The 22335-nt window shown below is 46.4% G+C and overlaps 1 protein-coding gene across 2 annotated transcripts in view; it reads left to right on the top strand.

Moving 5' to 3' along the window:
- LOC126537172 (glutamate receptor 1-like) overlaps window positions 1-22335 on the top strand; it is a 273941-nt gene that overhangs the window by 120389 nt on the left and 131217 nt on the right. For both annotated transcript variants that reach the window (XM_050184357.2, XM_050184358.2), the window contains exons 3-4: window positions 15628-15752; window positions 17657-17780. In XM_050184357.2, coding sequence (XP_050040314.1) covers window positions 15628-15752; window positions 17657-17780 — 249 coding nt within the window. The remainder of the gene's footprint in view (window positions 1-15627; window positions 15753-17656; window positions 17781-22335) is intronic.

The following is a 22335-nucleotide window of genomic DNA, read 5'->3' as shown; positions in this document are numbered from 1 at the left end:
AATAGCGCATTTAAGTGGAAACGAAAACCTTCTACGCAAGCAGTAGCTTTGATCGAAATAAAGAGTACTCAGCCTGGTGCCCTTTTAACACGTTTTAACGCCAGACTGTTGAATTCCTCAGAATTGTTATTTATTGTGCTCAAGCACCAAATCACCACGATTATAAGGCGAGGTAATTTTAGAAATTTCTGAAGACGAAACGCGTCTCGCGTTATATTCTAGTTCACGACGCGAACTTAACGTTTTTTTTTTTTTTAATTTATATTTGCCAACTCACCGTTCTCTGCGTGCCTCTTGGCACTTCACCTTGGGCAACGGTGGCGAACTGGGAGTTGCCACTGTGCATTTTTCTCCGTGTTTCTTCTCAGGATTTTGAATGCTGTTATTGGTTAATCAATGTGGTTACGGCGTGTTAATCGCAAGCTTGACCAAGATGATCGGCGCTGTTGTGCAGGTGCGGCAAGCGAGCGGTTTTCGGGGTCGCGCGGCCCACCACAACGCAATCCGTGAAATGCGTCGCCGTGTTCGATTGTATCGCGGGCCCTTGCGAACGACGTTTACGCGATAACCTTGCTGGTTGTCACGGAGGATGACGGCATACTCGCTGACAGCGACAAAGGCCTTAGCTCTCGTCGTTTCACTTCATTTTGCGGTGGTAGTTCGCAAGAACGACGAATGGAGGCCTGCGGGCATCCCATCCTCTGCAGCGTATGTACGCGTTACGAGCGTACTATATTTTTCTTTCGTTTCCTCATAGTCCAAAAGTCCCCCTTTGCATCATATCTGTGGTTGCGTTATTTACGCGCAAATACGGTATACACGCTTAACAATAAAAACAACTTTCCCGCGGTTTTCCGGCCGGTGATAGTAGTGAATATTATTTCACAGCTCAGTCCGAAACCCTCTTACAGCCTACGTTCTCTCGGAACACTTCTAATTACCATCTGCGTTGGTCAGCGAGGGAATCGAAGTCTTTTATATTGTACCCCTGTAACGGCGCTATAGTATTTAGCACCCAATGTAGATGCTCGGCATTGCGTGCGCTCCACATTGTGTACGTATACATGCTAGGCAGGTATATTGCTGGTTGGAAAAGTTTTTCATCGAAGTAAACAACTTCGTGCTCCCAGCCTATCCTGGCTGGTATTGGCTTTGGTGAGCGTGGGCTTAGGGCAGGGTTGGTACGAGAAGCGACATCTGATAGAACTAATCTCGTTTGTTGTTCGCCGAGAAGGATCAACGGGAAATAAAATTGAATAACGTAGCCATTGAGCATTACATACAGTGACCATAAATCTTTGAGCGTAATTGACAGAAGCATGCCGATAGGTGCATTATAACGCGTTAACCGAAAATTAAGGTACAAACACACTGCAAGCTTCCCGGCGAGCCACACGCCACCCGGCGGTGGTTTTTTCTGTATATCGAACGAGCGAGGTGATTCTCCGCTGGACGTCGCTGACATCTCTTTGCTTCCGGCGAGCCCGCTGATCGATCTAGTTGTCGCGTATGCCGCTCATAGTATACCGTCTACCGATAAATTGAAAATTCGTAATTTTGGCAGCCGCTCGTGCTACTTGCTTGCTACGTGCTACTTAATTTGACACCTGAAATGCACTCTGAATTACGATATCTGTCCATGTGAAGCTTCGCATATTTTAAATTTCGGGCTTTTAATGAGAAGTGTGGCGGTGTCCCACGAGCACTAATGTACTCTGTCGGTTGCGAATTTCCTTATGCAGTTCCTGATTTCCAGCTGCAAACCGATCTATGCATGCTGTGAGATTTCACCAGTGACAAGTGCACGTAAATGTCATTCCTGCCAAAATGTTCACCTCCATAGTGTTGCAAATTATGCAGAAATACGTCTTTCTGGCTCGTTTTTGTTTAGACGTTAAAAGGTTCCATCGGATGCGTTGCCATTTGTGTTCGAATTTTTTTCACTTTATTTTTATGGAGAGCATGATGAACTAAAATCAGTTTCAGCTATGTTTCTCACCTAAGTGCGTTTTCCACACTGTTGCTTTGGTACTCAGATAGCATTTGAAGGCGAACTAAGCTTTGCAAGCAGGATTGATGAAAATGAACAAAAATAGAAAAGATTACTTCTGGTCGCATAAAAAATACTGAAATTTTCTGCGCCGTCAGCAAGTCGTTTGAGAACCGTGCATGCATGCGACCCAGGCTTCCAAAGTATGCTCCAATTACTGCGGCGAGTTGACCCTCTTTCACATATCGCCTACTTCCAAAAAACTTCTAAACTGCAACACTTAAGAGCGCTGAGTAGCCGAAATGTTAAAAGAACATTCAATCAGTGTTAAAGCAGCAAAAAAGCAAGCGGTCGTTAGTTTCCGTTTTTAGTCTAGAAGAAACGTGTTTCCACCTCTAAAGCATTATACTCTGCTTATAAAGGCCTTTTATTTTTTTTCAGACACCACTAAATGACCTTATAGGACTTTGCATTGTCTGGGGGTAAACAAGGCTACTCGTCTGCGGGTGTGAGCAGGAAAGCATTGAGATCAGTGATGACACATCCCTAGATAATGCACTAGTGATGTGCGTATGCCCTTATAATATGAAATATAGAAGATATCCGGCAGCATAGCGACAATTTTTATGCAAGCAATTATAAAACCATAACAAGCAAAGAAATATCATGGACGCAAACAAGATGTTTTAAAATTATTCACTGCGTTGCGCTTTTAAATCAAGCTTATATAAAGACACAGGGATTCTCAGTGACCTGAAAATGCTTTAACTCGAAGTTTTTCTTTTAAAAATTAACATTTCATTGGATCTCATCTTCTGGGAATGAACACTTTGAATAAAAGGTTTACCGCAGGAAGAAATATGTGTCTTGTTTGTTTCGCCTTTCTTAGAGAAAGAGGCCAGTGAAAAATAGTTTGATCAGGTATTTTGGTGCAACAATTGGAAAAATAGGGCAATAACATCCAGATCTTAAAGGGCGGGAGGGGAGGGGGGGAATTCTGACCTGACGTCCCTATCCTGCACACGGCTCGCTACCTTCGAACGTGCGGCGCCGCAGAGCGCAGTTGGGAGGGTATTCGTCTTTTTGTGCAAGGATACCGATGGGGCTTTTTCACGTTTTTCCATCCTTGGCATCGTTGAAATGCCCCTTCTTAGAGGATTAGTTCCAGTGTCACCAGCGGGAGCGTCTTGCGCAATCTCTCTGCAGCCTATTCAGCTTCTGCTTAGCCGCCTGCTTCCACGTCATAGCGTCTTGGTTCGTCACAGTCTTCGCCGGGGAAGCAAAAGTTAAAAAGGAGGACTGCGAAGAGCTTGGTGAGCAAAGCTCGCTTAATTCGGAGGAACGACCCAAGCCGACAAGAGCTGGTGCTTCTTCGTTGCAGAGAAGAGGTAATGAAGGGGGTGGGGATTTTTCTCACCCCATCCTCCTTTCCTCTCGGGCGCCGTCTCTAAGCGTCCATAACGGTCACGCCATAATAAGCGTCAAGCGTCACGCCATCATAAGAGATCAACACATTGCGATCAGTAACGCAAGCAATGGCCGTTTCTTCAAGTGATCCAACTGATGTGACTGAATCAAAAGGTCATACAACAGATGGCACTCCATTGGGCCATTTGTTGATATGTGCAAGAATGGCCCTCGGAGTGCCAGCTGGCACTGCTCTTGGCCAAGCAACCGGATGTTTCAGATGCGCCGCCTTAGCTCCAAGAAAGGTAAAGGGAGGATGACCGCCACGGCAGCGTAATTGGTAGAGCACGGCATGCGTAATGCGAGGGCTGTGGGTTCGGAATATGGGCGTCAAGTTCCTCTTTCAAGTACTTTTTTTAATTACGCGTAATTACAAATAATTATTTCCCCTATGTTTTCTCTTGCTCGATCGTCTGTTACTTCATTAGCCTGTGATTAAAAATGAAATGAGCCCCCTCAAATTTCCTTATTCTTATCGACTCTCTCCCTCTCTCTCTCTCGCTCTCGCTATATATATATATACCTGAAAGATGCGCGTTCCTGAGAACTATATCGGTGTATTGTCTTTTTCTTCGTCAATAAACAAGCTTTTTCAATAAACAAGCAACTTACACTATGCGTGCGTGCGTGTGTGTGTGTGTGTGTGTGTGTGTGTGTGTGTGTGTGTGTGTGTGTGTGTGTGTGTGTGTGTGTGTGTGTGTGTGTGTGTGTGTGTGTGTGTGTGTGTGTGTGTGTGTGTGTGTGTGTGTGTGTGTGTGTGTGTGTGTGTGTGTGTGTGTGTGTGTGTGTGTGTGTGTGTGTGTGTGTGTGTGTGTGTGTGTGTGTGTGTGTGTGTGTGTGTGTTTGTGTGCGTGTGTCATTGCATGTTGGCTTTATATTACAGTGACTAGTAAGCATCGGATGCCTCGGTCTCCTTTCTTCTCGTTCATATATAATATATGTATGTTGTAAAGTCCAACTCACTTACAACGGTATGTGATATCGGTACTAAATTCGAAAAACAGCTCATTTGTACATAGACCACAAACTGTGGCTGATCATAAAATTTCCCAGTGGCGTCGTTTTCACGACTGCCATACGCCATCTTGCCGTGTAAGTGCGAAAATCCCAGCGTATGCCCCCTTCTCTCAGATGTCTATGACCTCCTTTCAAGAGCGTCCAAATCGACTTTGAATTGTTTTTGGAAATTTTTAGATGTTTCTGAACACGCTAAGTCGGCAGCCCGGACATTCGCTCCGTTTTCAGGTCAGCCACGCTCCGGTCATTTACCTAATGTTATCTCCGCATTCCAAAGCAGCCATCAAAGAAAAAGGAACCGAAATAATTTTTGCGGGCATTTTGGCAGAGGCAACGGCTCTCTGGAATGTCCTCCCGATGAGCGTTGAAGCCCCTGATGCAAGGCGGTCTCGCGTCATCAAATAAATGCGGCCGACATCGTATGGGAGATCTAATGACGCGCGCAGTCATGAGAGGATAGCACGCATTTTATGCATCTTGGAAGTCTGCTGGAGCTTTCGATACGCATGAACTGTTAAGCCTGGAAAGAGCGCTGGCATGAAGTAAGGAACACGAAATGTGCAGCAAGATGATTGCAGAACGTCGCACGCGTGCTTTTGTGTGTCTTATACGGCAACGTTCAATCGATTTCTTTAACGATATGTCTAGTGAAATTCTTCTATAATCACCGTTGTGTGACGTTTGCGTTCTGTCTGGTATATATAATGGAGGCATTTCTCACTTCAATGCAACGCATCATTAAAAAATGCATTTCCTACGCTTGAGAGCAACGGTGAAGCAATACACTATGAATACAAGCTATCTAAAACCTTGCGCAGACACGGCGGCTATGTGAAGTTTAGTACAAGGTTCATAGTCGACACTAAAATTAAGCAAACACCACTGATTGATTTAACTCCAAGGTAACTGGCTGTGACAGACGCCGTATATCACAGAAGCCTTGGCTGAATGCCCCATAGGTTATTTGTACTGGCTGTACACTCGCTCACAAAATATTGCGGGGCGCGCGAGCGCGTGGCGGAACGACCCTCCTCCCCTGCTAGCGGGAAACCCTGGTGTCGAGACCGACGCCTGAACGCATGCGCGTCCCTCCGAGACGGCAAGCGTGCACGTTTCCGCGCTTCTTCCTTGCGAGCCGGCGATATCCGAATGTAGCCGCGAGGTAGCTCTCTTGCGATTGGCGATGTGGCGGCTTCGACGGGCACAACTATGTGAAGCGTGTTTAGAAGCGTGAGCTTGCGCGCGCCGCTGCGGCCGCTTTTTGTCCAGTCATAATCACTGACGCATAGGTGGTGAACGCAACAAGTCATTTTTTTTCTACGCTGCACCTTTTCGTGGCCAATCTTCGTTGTTTATTTCTTGTTACGAACGGGGCGTTCTCCCGCAGAAGTGCGTGGCAAGAAAGGCGCTCCATAGAAGGAGACAGGCAAGACGATAATGAGCTCTTGATTTCCGTTGTACCAAAGAAGTTCTGCCCGTCGAAGCCGCCACAGCGCCAAACGCAAGATGGGCACCTCGCGGCTGCATTGGGATATCGCCGGCGCGCAAGGAGGAAGCGCGGAAACATGCGCGCTTGCAGTCTCGGAGGGACGCGCATGCGTTCAGGCGCCGGTCTCGACACCAGGGGTTCCCCGCCAGTAGGGGAGGAGGGTCGTTTCGCCACGCGCTCGCGCGCCCCGCAATATTTTGTGAGCGAGTGTACATTGCGCTTGGTTTAGCACGTGAAAAAAACGACAGAGGAGAAGCAGGGGTGCCTTAATGTATCTCATCTGTCCTTTTTCATGTTCTAAATCACGCACCAAAACAAGAATGTGCAGCAAACCTAAGCACCAACTTGCCCAAGAAGGTATTTTGTTATTTGGACTTCTTAAAGTGGTTCATTCGTTAATTTTATTTCTATATTCCGCACAAGGGTAATGCTGGAAACCTGGACAAAAGATTCATCGACAATTACGACACTCCCTAATTCGAAATTTGAGTACAGCTGCATACGTGTTTTCATTTTGCAGTACATCGGCTGGCGCGGACAAACGGAGCGGTGCGGCGCGACTGCCTCGCTAATCGGGAGATCGAGAGAGGAGGCGCGTGGTTGACGCGTGGGCGCGATTATACACCAGCAGCCGCCGCAGACAGACCTCCGCTCATGCAGCCCTTTGTGTCCATACAGACGACGCCCGCTTCTCTGGCGCCATCTCGTAGTCATCGTAGCCATCGTCGCCGCCGCTCTTCTCACACTTTCTCCATACACTCCTCTTCCGTTTTCCACTGCACGCTCCTCCTCCGCTCTCCTCCTCGCGCTCGCTTCGCTATCGGCATCTTTCATCTGCCGCTGCACTCTGTGTTCGCTTTCATCCTTCGCTGTGTTCGTTGGCTCGGTTACGAGGGAGAACGCTGACGCTCGCCGCAGCTACAGGCGTCTGAAAGCTGCACTCTAAAAGCTTGTCTTATGATAGCTTGACAAGGTCACTTAGGGCACCTAAAGTTTAGTGCAGGATACCTTTTTTTCTCACCAGAGTGCACCCGTGGCAATTGCAAATTCCACCCGCAGCATCATGCTCCGACGCACTGAGCCACTACGGCAGACGGCGACCACGATTCTGCGCTATGGTTCCGTTCACGCATCACGAACCTGTAGCTTAGGTTCGTAGATATGGCTGTCGTCTGGAGAGCAGTATTTCGTTGTCGCGTTCTGTGTAGCTTGAAGGCTTCGTTTATTGTTGTACAAGCGTCCGCAGTACCTCCTGCAGTCAAATTCGTATGTATACGCTTTCCTTTCCTACCGTCTTCTGCAACTCTCTGTCTCCCTTTACTCATTACCCAGTGTAGGGTAGCAAGCCGGATCGTTGTGATCTAAACAATTTCCTGCCTTAGTCATCACATTTCTCAGTCTCACTCTCAGGCTCTCATGCGTGCTCGGGAAGTTTCATTTACAGCTTTCTTAACATTGACATTCCTCCTGTAGGTCTCCAAACAGCCTGTATTATGTTTCTGATGTACTGTACAATAAACCTAGAACTTGAAAGTTGACGAATGTTACCACGCCAATGATTTTGTTTTCCTATATGTTGTGTATGATCACAATTAGAGTACATTTCTAATGACTTCCCTTGCAGCTTCAAATATTTGTATCGATAGTGAACTGGGAAGTTAACTATTCCAGAACATGAAGTGATAACAAATATTTTACCATGATCAAAATACGTTGTTTGCATTACTTCGTAGCTCGATTGATATCTTGGTAGCTAAATGTTATTCCTCGCGCTACGACAAACGCGCACCATGGTATGCATTAAATATGGTCTCGGAAAGCTTTAGCAAATGATGAAACGGCTCAGCGCTGTGCTAGTGTGTTAGATATACAGAATGTACAGGCAGAGTGCATCGCGACTGTAAAAACACAGAGATGGTAGGCTATGCAATATTCCAACAGCACATTCGCAAGCCCTCCGAGAAAGTAATTTCCCCCGTGCACGAGGAACAACATCGCACCGGTTGCTAAGACTTTGCTAATGCTGTGGTGCAACTTCGACGCAAGAGTCTGAGTCCCTGTGTAGGAACGTCGACGCAGTTCTTTCGTTGCCAGTTTCTTTGCTACTCATGGCGACGCGCTGAGCTTAAGTGCAGGGCATATGTAGTCTGTCCTCATAGATGTTCCTGGTGCAGACACATATCAACATGAAGAAGGAGCGTACAAGAACAACATGAGTTATGGGCTGACTTTCTCTTAGTCCACCTGCTTCGTGTGCGGGTGTACAGAAGAACGTTTAGGGGCTTCTACGCAGGTGCAACTAACAATTGTAGTTATACAGTTTGTAGTTTCATTCTTTCTTCAATTTATATATGCGAAATTCTCAGTATGGCCCTACGTGAGACGCAGTAACAGAGACAGCACGCGTGACTGCTTAAGCCAGTTCGCAATTAAAGGAAGTAACTCACCATGGCAGACTGCCCAACAATAAGGCAGTGATCGTGAAATCAGGAAAGCATTTAAATAGTATGAACCATTTTGAAGAAACAGACCTCTTGCCTGCGAATCTTTTTCCTTGCTAGTAACGCCCCCCTCTCGTCTTCCTCGTTGAATATTACCTCTACTACGCCATTTCTGGCAAGGTCATTCATCGCGTCGCAATGACCTTGAGCCGCCGGAGTGCGAGTGGGGCAGGTGTCACGTCACGCCACGTGATCCGCTGCGGAAAGGCGTCGCAGCTGCGCTCGCTCGGAGCCTCGCCGCTGCGGTACTACGTGACTAGACAACGGTTTAACGGCTGCCTTCGCCGGCGCTTGGTCGCTCAGTCTCACCGTGGATGGCGCGCCGGCTTGGCCGTCCGTGCGTGCGCTTCAGCGCAGTCGACGGGCTGAATCCAATCATCTAAGCAGATATAGCTTGACGGCAGGCTGCGAAATCTCAAGCAAAGGCAAAGTTGCCTGCTGAAACACCGGAGCAAAGGGAGGCCAGATTAGCACGTTACAGAGAAGCTTACCAAGCGCGGAAGAGTGCCAAGATCGAAGCTACTGCAATCGCCTGGGTTGTTCAGCAACACGAACACCTGGGAGAAGGAGAAGAGGCCGTGGGTACAAGCAACGGCACCCACAAAAAACTATTGTCGAGCCACGCCGTTCGGCTGGCGGCAAGCTCGACTGCGACGGCCAGGTTTCACCGCGACTTGCAGGTCCACGGAGAACCCGTTCGACAGCGTGTGCAACGTGTGTGAAGGACTGTGGCCTAACTTTAATGAAACACTGTGCGCATAGACTTTGCGAAACCAAGCCAAATAGACATTTGGCTCGGGATAACAAGGCTTACAACAGTTAAATCTCAGCCAAATTTTTTTTTACACAGTCTGAGGAAACGGGGCAATTTAGCAAGCAGCAACGTTCAGGGAACGCGTGTATGCACGTTTTATTCCGAGATGCACAACAGCACTTTCGAAGTGTGTTTCTCTATCACAACGACAGCAGACTGCCGTCGGCAAGCAGTAACGCGAGTGCAGGGATACATACCGGGAAGAACTATAGCTAATGTCGTGCACAAAAATCGCTTTTAGAAAAAACAAACCGAAAGATACAACCTTTGTACACTAGCGTTAAGGAAGCAGATTCTGACCACTAAACGACATGATTTCTCAAGCACTTGCCTTTAGTTGTCATGTAGAGAGAGGCCCGCCTAAAAGTAGGCCTGCCGAGGGCAAATATAGCATACCCTTACGCTGGAGACGGTCGTCACTTACTCTGACCAAGTGCATCTAGAGCGGAGAGAGGGTTTCTCCTTTAAACAGCAGCAGTTAGTTTTCTGTCGGCATCCTTTTCTGATTCCTTCTGCTCCTTGGTCCTCCCTGCGTTTCTTCCAGTCGACAGAACAAGTAAAGCTAGTGTGAGGAGGAGCGGCTCAACAACCCGACGAGGGGATCCATTTCCATGCAATGACACAGTATGAAAACGCGAGGCAGCAGCCGCCACCGAAACGGCGCGGCGAGGCGTCTTTATTGAACGCAGACCCCTTGCCCCCTGCGGTGACACAGTGAAGGTGCCTTTCAGTGTCGTGTATGCGCGTGTCTTCGTCTCCGCTCACCGGGATACGTCCGCCTCTGCCATTGCCGTGTTCGTGCGCGCGCCCCCTTCGAGCCTTAGAGACGGTGTCGAGCGTCCCTAATAACGCGCTGTCACGCTGCGACAAAGCGAAACGACAACGTCTTTGGCCCCCGACATCACTCTCAGGACTGACAGTTATTGGTGCTACAACCGGTGTTTACGAGTCGTGTTTCGGACGCGTGACGTGAGTGAAAGAAAGTGTTAAATTATAGATTATTGTGCGTGCGTGCGTGCGTGTGTGCTTGGAGGGTGTGTGGAGGGGAGGCAGTCTTTTGCGTATAGTTCGATTCACTACTCAGTTAGGACAGAAGCTGTTGGATTCTTTCCTAATAAAAAATGCTATTTCGAAATTGAATGCCATATTTTTTTAATAATCATCCCTGACATGCGATTGATTGGAAAGCAGTTTTGTAACAAATACTTAGGTGATAGTTCACTTCCTTTAGTCGCGAATCGATGCATTCAAAAGATAGTCACCTGAATTATTAGGAAAGCTTCCGTTGTGTTGGACTTACATATTACGAAAACGTACGCAAACTGTTCCATTCGAAGCCATCATTAGGCAACTCGCGTTTGAATTTGGTTCCTACACTTCTTACTTGTGCCCCTAGTCATATGGTAGCGCACTGCAATATCTATGCTACCGTCGTAGTGCAACAAGTGCAACGATCCTGCAAAACAAAGAACTGGGGAAAAAATGCAGGCATATCGAAGCAAGCGTAGGTGGAAACCATGAGCACACATTTTACGTACACACATGCGACACGCACGTGGAAATAAGCGGCACACACGGAGAGAGGTCCGCTAAATTGAATACACGTGGATCGTGCGGCTTCGCTGATGAGGTACTGATGGAGGCGAAACGAGCAGCACTTTTCTGCTCTCGATCAACACCCCTTGCGGCTGGCGCATGCCGATAGAAACGCCGAGATGCCCCGGGGCCAACCAGGAAGTGCGAGGAGAAAGGGATATGCATGGGGTGAATGAAGACGAGATAAAGAAAAGGGAAGGGAAAAAGCACGAATGCAAAGGTGAGAATCAACTCAGCGCCAGGGAGAGATGGCCGCGGATAACGGTGCGGGGCGCTTTTGATACCGGGCGACCGTGCGGATATCGACCGGCCAATTAACGGGCTTAACGGACTGCGCCGACGCAAAATCAATAAGGTAGCAAAGCCTCCGTTTGTCATGATTAGGCGCTTCGGTGCGCTCTCTCGTCGGGCTCGCTGTGCGAGAGCACACCGTGTAAGTGATGCAGAAGGAAGGAAAAGTAACTGATCCGCCGGGCACCAGTAAAAAAAATAAAAATGAATGAAAGCTTAGGCAAAAGAGTGAGATAGCTACGCTGCGCTGCACGCATTATTCCAAGTGTAGCGGGCTTTTACAAGAAGTTGCAGTTGGTTCGTGCAAAAGTAGTTTGAATTAATGACGACAGTCGAGGTGCTATGCTCGAAAAGTTTCACGTCTGCATTGTCTCTCTTTGAGAAAATTTAAGTAAGTGTTCGCGAATGACATGTTTTCGAGCCCCGCGACACTTCCTTTGTCATCTCGCATACCCTCTAGTTCGAATTTTGACGACGGCTTCACTGAACTTTTCATTCACCCCATTTAATATCCAATATTTGATCCCGCACCGTGGGCTTTTTCTTCTCTCAATCTTTCCCTCCCCTTTTTCTTTCCCCCAGTGTAGGGTGGCCAACCAGGCTCCTTCCTGAGTAACCTCTTGGATTTTGGGAAGTAACCGCAAGGAAAGCACGATACTTGAAGGTAGCGACAAAACGAAGTGGTTATTTGCATATTGCGAAGCGTATTGCTTGCGGTAACTTCCTAAAATCATGAATCAGCAACTGGCCTACACCCACACTCTCCTGATTCACCTCGCTGCCTTTCAGTTCTCTTTTCTCTCTCTCTCCATCCTCTCTCTCTCTCTCGCTCGCTCGTACGCACGTTATAGAGCGAGCCACTACTACTGCCTCGTGAGGTAATCGGATCTGCATATTGAAGCACTCTGAGCAAGACTTCCATGTGTAAGCCAAAACGTTTAACCCCTTCGCCCACACCGGTTTGGTCAGCGTTCTGGTTTTCTTTTCCTTAATATGAATTTAAATCCTTACCTGAGGAGATATGATTGTACTGCACGCACTTCGACGGTGCAATAACCTAGAAGTTCGTTGTAGAGTCCCATTTTCATATGAGGTTACCGATTGATTACCGAATATTTAAAATTCAGGGCCTTCTTGATAGAAAGAGCAGGCTTCGTCGTAGGGAACAGACAAGCACTTCACACAAGGAGAATAACGGGTCAGCTTGTGTTCAGCTTTATTCTATACCTCGTGCGCACGCTGCATGGCAAGTGCGCACCTCTCACCTTCTTCTTCTCTGTGAACGCCGCAACGTGGTGTAACTTAACATGTAACTTGAAACGAGCGTTCCAACACCCTGGAGTGTTCAGTTCCTCTTGGCCATTTTCTAAACATTCATCTCTGGCATGACGGCACAATATAAATCGTTTACAGGACGCTAGTATCAGCGATACATTCGTGGCAACTGCATATGGTAGTCCCCTTGAACGGAGCTGCCATAGCAGCGCAGGCACCGTAGCCAATCTTGGTCCTACGCTTGGCTATAATGGCGCTGCATTGAATCAGTTATAGGATGGACGTCAATCCTACATTAGTCAAATGTCCAGTGTTACATTTATGACGTGAGTCTGAGCAACAGCTGTCGCTCTAAAATGCGCCCTAGCGGCGGCCGTGCCCGCGTGAAATCCTGTTAGGACACGAGTGACCGTACATCCGCTCTGCAAGGTGTTCGCAGTTTTCAGCAGAGTGCGATATGGTTTCTGCGGATAGTAGGAACAAGATATTTACGGAGGCGAATGCAGTGCTCGACTCTTCCTCGCAAAGTCGGACACTTCAAAGCCATGAAAGTAGTTGCGTCATCAAAGAAAGAAAATCCACGTTATCGAGAGAAACAAAACAAAATGGCTGTAATTTTTGTCTGTGTTGTAGTGTGTTAATCTCAGAGAGATCCAAGCAAAGCGGCTGGGTTGTAGAAAGAGGAAGATGAAGCGATAAACAGCTATATAGTAACAAGGTACGAGCCACGCTTTGAGGCCACAACAACAAATATTTTTTGCAAAACTGCTTTATTGCGACAGCAATTATATGAACAATCCGGGAAATCTTTCGCCGGCGGCGTTACCGTGAGGCTCGATACAAAGCCCAAATGACCTGAATGTAAAGCCCAATGTACATGAATGTAAAGCCCAAGTGAATTTTATTAAGTGCAACAAACAGAGCCCATACACGAGCTCGACGCATGGCGCACGTGCTTCATATCTGAACACATGAAGAACATGTGCCTACAGTACACTATGCGGGCAGTATACGCTGTGCATAACCGGAAGTTTTCTGGGGTCATTAGTGCACAGCGGCCACAACATTAACAAAAAAGGTCTACAAAAGCAAGCACACGGGCGTTCCGCTTTCTTCGGGACTGAACTGCTTTCGGAAGGAACATGCGGCGTTAATGTTTTCGTTGAAAACATGTGGGTACAAAAATCAGTGAAAAAAAGAAAACTTGCATATCCCGCGCCCTGTGGGAATCCATGTTATGCGAAGCAGTGTGTGCAGGGGGGGAGGGGGGGGGGGGAGCCTTCCAAGTTTACGAAACGACCATGAGAGCGCCAAGACGTAGGTGACTAGATATATACTCTCAAGGTATATATATATATTTATATATATATACACTCTCGCCAAGAAATGCTTCGCATTTCAAAAACAATGTTTTGTGTCCTGGGAGACATCAACCAGAAGCTACCTGTTTAGGCACAGTTTAAACGCGTTCAAGTTCGCGGCAAAAGAGAGCTGATCAAAACTCTTCGAGGTTCTCTTTATGAAAAGGCAAAGTCCTGTCAAGAAACCTTTTGTAACAGTCCTAAGTCGATCACAAGAAAATAAAAACGCAATGCATATTGCGAATGACCTTCCTCATTTCTACATAATGACCCTGTCGTCATAATTGAATAGTTTGCTTGTCTTTTGTGCACTGCGCCCTTTTTAACGTTAGTAGAAAGCTTTACTTTTAGTCACGGTTCCGCTTAAGCGCAGTGGGTATATTTTCAATAAATTTGTCTTCTTTCCAGGGTTCCTACCAATATATTTTATTGTAATCATATCTTGCTTCAGATTGTCTGAGGCAAACCATTTAGGGAATTACAACATTTTTTTTTTCAAAATATATTGTCCCTTTCCAGTGATCACAATCACATAAACGACGAAACGCTATACATAACTGAATATCAGCATAAGAATAATGATATCTTCGCAAATTTCGGGATCATCAGGGTTTTTCATAAGTAAACCAAGGAAAATCTGTCGTAAGGTACTGATATCGCTGATAGAAACGTTTCGAAAGCTGTGTCAAACTCACAGCAACGAAAAGCTCGAAAGTGGCAAAATACTTCATTAATTGAAAAGTACACTCTCGTCAATCACCTTAATAATCTCTATGACGCTAGGCAGACAGAAATCGTCGTTTGTCTGTCTAAAAAAGGAAAGCTGGGAAAATTTACCACCGGTTGAATGTGCACGTGCTACAATGTTTGCATCACCATAGAATTGGATATCATCATGCAGGCCCTCTGCCTGGTCACACTCACGAGCTCATACGATCGCTAAAATGATAACAAAATTAGGTATTGAGAACATTGGCAAATGCTCCTTGAAGTTGGCTTGCTCTTTAGCAGCCAGTTTAGTCATTTAAGCATTGCCTGGTCATATTCTAAGCGTTCTTGTTGTAAAACGGTGTTTGTACAAGGACATAAAACGCCTCATTAAAAGGCAAAACTCACGTCTCAAAACTCCGCTATTCAAGAATCACAATTAATTTCGCGAACGTAAGACAGCGCCAAGACTGGCCAGATGTGTAACGGTGAATTTTTCCACGTTTGTCAGGGCATATTAATCTTCCTAACGACAGTCACTGCGTGCAACGATAGCCATTAACGAAAAAGGAAGAAAATAGGCCAAGAATATCTACCATCACCTGACCTCGCGCAAGCTAGAACAGGATTGCCGGCACACTTAATCTTCATGTCAAGGTGACAAAATTGACAAAAAAGAAACAGATACGAAACATGAAGCAGTTGCTGGATGCAAAAAGCAACTTCTATACATGCAGCAGCGCATGCATGCACGCAGACTACACAAGATATATCACCTGTGAGTGCCAGGCACCCATCTCTGCTTTCTTCCTCTTCGTTTTTATTACCTTCACCGTGTCGTAAGTTCCTCGAAAGAGTCTTCTCTTCTGGAGGCAGGTCCAGACCATTACCAGCTAGCTTTTCGAAGAAAGCAAAGTCATTTATCTTGTTTGTGCTTTTGCTTGCCGCGACGCATCTTGCTCACCTGTGCATCGTTCTGCTCTCCTTCTCCTCCTCTTCGCCCACCCATCTCTCTCTGTGTGTGGCTTTTTCTTCCCTAAACGATCCCCCCTTTCCTACCATATCTATCCCCCCTTCCCTACAACCAATTCCACAACAAACTCTCGTTGCCAACGCAGTGTGCACAATAATGAAGAACGGCACCTTCTCCATCATCGCGCCCACCACGGCCACGTCTTACGCCACCCTGGCGTCGTACGCCAACACCTTCCGGATGCCCTTTGTGAGCCCCGCATTTCCACAGGTAAGAACGGGACTCGCGACAAGCCGCGCATTTCTCAACTCGAGGAAGCGAAACTTTCCTCGCTTTTGCCATTGATTTGTTTTCCGTGCTCTTCTTTCTTTCCGTCATTCTTTCTTTCTTGCTCTCTCTCTCTCTCTCTCTTGGTTTCCTTCTTTCTCTCTGTCTTGGTCTTCGTGTACGTTTATTCCGGGCTGCCGCTCGCGTCCTCCATCATTTCGCAACCTTGCATCACTTCTTTTCTCCCGAAAACCGTGCATGTTCTTTTTTCGTTCTTGCTATCCTAAAAATAGAAAGCACTCCTGCTCTAACATTTGAATCACCTTCGGTCCAATAGAAAAATGTTTGTTTCGTCTCTCTTTGGTAAATTTCTTTTACATGCCTATTTTGGAAAGATGCCTTCAATGCTAGGCCTTTTCGCAACCTTGCGCAGACGGATTCAGGTGCTGCGGTATTTGTGCGCCCCCCTTGCATTTGCGCGTGAAAACAGAAAGGTTTTGCTGCATTCGAGACCAGCGTTTACTGCCATAATAATTTGGACAGCTTCCTTTCAAGCTTAAGAACTGCAAAAAAAAAAAAAAGAAAGGAAAGAACATTTTGTCAAATATTTACCTGTTATTAGGCCCAGAATACAAAGTAACATAGCTTTGGCTAGCTACGTGACAACTGTTGCGCGATATACCGCGCCTTTCAAGGACGACTTCGCCTACCTGTTAAGATAAGGAATGCGAGATAAAACCAAATTTGTGACGACGAAGCTCGATGGCAGCGGAGGACATAAGCATTTACGAGATAATCACCAATACCGCTGTTAGGTCGCAGAAATTTCACTAATCAATTTTTTGATTGATTACGTTAGGAGGCAATGTTACAAATGAAGAATAGGAGTCAGCCAGTACAGAAAACGTAACCTTTTACAAGAAATTCCGTGCCCAGGAGGAGGAGAAAAAAGGAGAGGGAAGGGATATTCACCAGAAATGCGTCAGGTTGCCTACCCCACGCTTGGGGACGGGAAATGGGGAATATAAAGATGAGACAGAGAAAGAAAGAGAGAGAGAGAGGAGTAGGAGGAGGAAAGAGGCAGTGAGTTGCGCGTACGCGCGCGGAGAGCACCATTAAGTAAAAGGCGTTCAGACATGCCAGTGTCTCTCACGAAACCCAAAAGTGCTTTCACAGCAGTGTGGGCCGACGAGTAATAGGGGCAGTCTTCGAGTAGCGCCTGCACGGACAATGGCCGATCGTCCAGTCGTCGCAATGCGATAGATAGTGTTTGTCTTTCCGACTGAAATCGACGAGAGTGGCACAATAAGCGCTCAATTCTTATTTCGCTAAATAAATAATTTGGCACATATGCGTGTTCAATGTGTGCCATGAAATGCATTGTTCTTCCAGCGAACTATTTTCAGCGCTGCCCTTTTCCACAGTGAGAAAGTGCGTCAACTGTAACAGCCATGCAGCAACGATGCAACAGCAATGCAGCAAGGCTCGGAATTTCTAGACAATGTTCATGCTTCGAGCACTGGCTAACTTTACTTCTGCAATTCGAACATGTCCTCACAAATAGGTCGAATGTCCTCATAAATCACAAACTTAAACTATTCGTAATGATCACTGGTAAAATTGTTGAATAAAAATGGTACGGCCAATTAACGCGCACATCTTGCAGTGCACCGCTTCTACAGAGCTTGGTCATTATATATCGCCATTTTGACGGGGACGTATTATTATTTATTAAAGTGACGCTTTCTCTTAATCAAACTCGACATTGCCTTCAACTCCCCATATTTTTTGCTTGATTGGCATTCTCGCTATCATGTTTGCAGCATGCACCAACACTTTCGCAATTACCACAAGAGCAGCGGCGTAGGTTCAAATTACGCATGCTTGAATTTGCTTCGTGTTCTCAGATAACGGACGTGAGACCGGCGCTGTACGGGATAAGCCTGCGACCCCGCTACCTGCCGGCCATTGTGGAAGTGATCAAGCACTACCGCTGGAAGAGCATCCTGTACCTCTACGACTCTGACGATGGTGGGTGCATGTTCAACTCGAATAAAATTTTACGTCCCCCTCCTCTCTCTCTCTACAGAGCTACATATGGAAGGACTTATACCAGATAGGTCCTGCAAAATTCCGCAAGGTGGAGGAAGTGTCATGAAAGGGCGAATTGTCATCCACCCGAATGTAGCGCGAAGCTACATGTGTTCTCTTTGTAGCTTTGCGCTAGATTCGCGTGGAGGACGATTTTACCTCTCGTGACACTTCCTCCACCTGGCCGGATTGCGCAGAACCTATTTGCTAAATTCGTTGTCCCCGTGCTTAGAGTTGTCGATTAATTCGCCCTGACGCTGTGATCTGGTTGCCTCCTGGTTAGCTCATATGGTAGAGAGACCGCCCCGGAAAAGTGTTGTTGCCGGATTCAAATCCCGGGCCAGGACAAATTTTTTCCTCAACTGGGAAGCTGTATTTCTTAGAAACCTTTAAGTGTTTGCTTTTAGCTTCGTGTTAAAATTCGGGTGGATGACTATTTTTTCGTCTTTCAGATCAAGCGATTGTGAAAAAAAAAACAGTGTTTTGAAACAGCTCGAGCATTTCATAGCTCCTGGATAAATTTGGAACGGCAACAGTACTTTAATGAAACAAAGTAACATTGCACAGACGCCAGGACCCGTGTTTACAAAACTCCGTTACGCTAGAATTGTTCCTAAGAGAAAATTTTAGCGAATCCTGATGCTGGAGATGTTATTACAGAAGCCGCATGATCAATGGAAAAGAGCACTTGCGAAAGAAAAGCTTGGTGAATTCGTTCGCGGAATACTGTAAAGTAAGTACACTAGGAAACAAAAGAGCTATGCAGATAACAATAAAGATTGACAAAATCACTATAATTAGGCAACAATCATTAAAATGTTTTTTTCTCAGAACAGACAAGCTAGATTTAAGCACGCTAAACGGTAGTATTAGCCTTAATATAGCAGTAAAGTATGCTTCCAAACTACCATTTGCATATATTGGCCGAAAAAATACATATATTACTAGCAGACAGGAGAACTATGAAGGCCAAAGTTTTCCTTTGAATTTTCTGCCTACTATCCGGTACCACGAACCAAGAAAAAAAAAACGTTCTGATTCCGTATTCAGAAAAAGGTCCTTATGCTAAAGCTGTTAGTACGGGCATATGTCAGCCAATCCTGATGTCGAACGTACCATTGGCGAAACCGGCCGTTCAATGCAAGTGGTCCTTACAAACTAAAGCCTTTCTGAAGTCGGTCACTGAAGCCTCGCTTAGTTTGAATGCTTGGCTGCTTTGGAACTTAGTGTATAATCCTTGTTTACAAAAAAAAAAAAGAAAACCAGCGCTCTTCCACCCTGTAAAGAAGGATGACCAGCCAACCTGTGTATGTGGGCCCCTCAATGGCGAACTGCACCTCCGCCACGGGTCGGCGCGGCAATGCACTATCTCCGGGATCCCCACGTGTGGGAAGTGCTTAACTTGTAAACGGGACAAGTGTGGGTATGGGGTTCGTTTGCAGGCGGTGCCAGTCCCTAGCCTGGAGTTTGTTCAGAGCTTCGTGTGGGGGAGCGTACTGTGTTCTTTCGAGACGTTGGTCCAACAAATACTGCAGGACCAATGCCTCGAAAGAACACAATACACTCCCCCACAAAATGCTCTCAATAAAACTCCAGGCTAGGGAATGGAGCCGCGTGCAAGCAAACACATACCCACACTTGTCCCGCCTACACGCCATCGCCCCAGACAGACATACGTCCCGGACAAGTCGCTGGCGTAGCAAACACACAGCGACACTCATGCACATAAAAAACGAATGCACCGGCCGTCCGGACGAGGCAATCTCGCCACGGGTGGCAGCACGCACACTCACTACGTGGTCTTGGGAGGACAAGACTCTCCGAACTGGACCTGGGAAGCCAACTGGCGACCCTTGACCAGGCACGGCGAGCCGCGATTGCGTGTGGAGCCCTGTCAGAGGGAACCACCCGGAAATGAACCGCGCATAGATTTCTGTATTAATAAAGTTTTACCGCCACCACCCCCACCTTGACGCCTGCTTCAACTCCCCCGCAGGTCGGCCCCGGTATTGCACAGTCTTAGGAATCGGTTCACGAGTGGAACATTGTTAGTCTACGCTCGGACGCGATCCGCCAGATCGTAGCCATAGACAGCTTCACTATAAAATGAACTTCGTCTTCATATGCTTCGGCACAAACTCAAGCACTGGGTATGCTCATATAAGTTATATCGATCGAGATAAGTTACAATAAATGGGTGGAAAATAGTTTGAACTTCAAGGGTCTAGAGTTGCAAGAAATGATCATAATGTAGGCTATACAATATAACCAACTTTCGTTTCACGTGCTGTTATTTCTCCCGCAAGCATTCGGCACTTTCGTTCGACATGGCCTAACACGAGTGTCAAAACGCTTTTCAAAATGGAACAAGCTGCCAAAGAAGGCTTGCACGCTCGTCGAGCCCTATTCAAATCACATTGCTCACTTCCAGACACGTGTGTTCTTTCCTTGAATGTCGTCTTGTCTTGGCTCTTCGGCTGTCTCCTATTTGAGCTGAAAAATCGCGCTTTATCAAAACAAACTGACTCAACAGTACATTCTCGCAACGTACGTTCACTTGGTTCTACCACTTTTTTTTTTCTCGTCCTGAGCCGCGAACTTCATATTTCGGTAATCACACTCCAGAAGTAACATAAAAGCTGGCAACAGCAAGGAAAGCTTTCATCCCTGTGTCAAGTTACACTAGTCGGGCGTAATTCCGTGCCAAAAGTTTTCGCTCCCGCATAAACCCGGCGACACGTCCGCTGCCCCTGAGGCGAATATGGCAGGATACGCATCCGTGACTCAGGTCCGCTTCTTCTGTTCTCGCGCACCACACGCACAGAGATCCCAATTTTCTCCGTTTCAGGGCGCGAGCACGGGGCCCTTTTGCGTAGCTGGGGGGGTTCAAACCCTTTCGAAGAGGACAGTTCTCGGAGAAAAAGATCAGTCTCCGAATGCCGCAGAAGCTTGTTCCGAGGAACTAAACAAACCGAAAAAGGAAAAAAAATAGGAAATACGGAAGAATGAAAGAACGAATTCGCGCTCCCTTCTTTGCTGCCCCCTGTTTCTCTATGGGGCCCGGCCGCAGCGTCCCAGCAGCCCATTTCTTGCCCTGCACCTTCTCAATCGAGACCACGCGGCGGCTCCGTTTGATTACGTGCCGCGGAATCTGAGACAGTGAAAATTTTCTCACCCCGTCTTCGACGTTTTGCGTGTCCTCTCTTCAGGCTTTTCTTCTTTTCTTTTTCTTTTTTCTTCGTGACTTCTTGCTTTCCGCATTCTCGGCTGTTATTGCTGGGCGTCCGAGATGAGATTTCTCTTTCTCATCGTCTCCTTCTTACTCACTCGCTCGCTCTTTTATACTCTGCGGTCTTCGTGCCCGCGCCTTGAAGAGCTGGGATCGATAAAGAAGAACCGTGTTTTTTCATGCCATCCCTTCGATCAAGCCTTATAACGCAGGCTGCTTCCCCGAGAACCGTTCGCAGCTGAGTTAACAGCTCAGGTCTGTGTCACGGTAATCGTCCGTTTTCTTGGAAGGCAGACATCCCGAAACAACAGCGATGTCATTCAGTTCTCTTTGTCTTAATTAGCCTTGCTTCTTTTTTGCAATATTTCCTTTCCTTTAAACTCCGTAAGTGACCGAAAACTAGGGCAGCATAAGGTCTCCGTTAGGACAATACTTTTGCTTTCCATTTATGACTGCCTGAAAAACACACTAAAGCATATATGCCAAAAGTCATATGGTGGAAAATCACTGCATTGTCTTTCAGGCATGGCTGACTTTCGAGCGCAGTGTATAATGTACTTAGTGCCAAAGTGTGCGGCTCTGCTCTCAAGGGAAGACTGTCCAAAGCGCCGTGACTAATGTATTTTGGCTAAACTTTTGCATTTATATCATTTTTCCAAACGTAGCGTCTGTCTAATCAGATTGTAAAGGATCAAAGGTCATAATTATTGAAAGTAATTATTTTCAAAGCCGGGAGTCATCGATTGCTGAGCACTTAGAGACACACTTTACGGCTTATAAATGTGCTAAGATGTGAAGTAAACAGAGAGAGTATAAGATCAAAGCGAACAAGTGTGCGTGACTTCGGCTTTCTCTCTCTCTCTCGCTTTCTTTCATTCATTCATTCTATCTATCTATCTATCTATCTATCTATCTATCTATCTATCTATCTATCTATCTATCTATCTATCTATCTATCTATCTATCTATCTATCTATCTATCTATCTATCTATCTATCTATCTATCTAATTTATCTATCTATCTATCTATCTATCTATCTATCTATCTATCTATCTATCTATCTATCTATCTATCTATCTATCTATCTATCTATCTATCTATCTATCTATCTATCTATCTATGCAACTAGCAAGCTATTTTTTAGCTTTCTGTCGGTCGGTCCCTCAGTCAGTCAATCGTACAGGTCATACTGCGCTGGTATGTGAAAGGCCCATGGCTAATCTAATTCGCTCCTCTCGTTCATTGCCCCCCCCCCCCCTATACAA

This window comes from Dermacentor andersoni, chromosome 4, assembly GCF_023375885.2.
Source record: "Dermacentor andersoni chromosome 4, qqDerAnde1_hic_scaffold, whole genome shotgun sequence".
Taxonomy (NCBI): domain Eukaryota; kingdom Metazoa; phylum Arthropoda; class Arachnida; order Ixodida; family Ixodidae; genus Dermacentor; species Dermacentor andersoni.
The sequence above is the reverse complement of the archived record's forward strand: the minus strand, read 5'-3'. Positions and strand labels throughout refer to the sequence as shown.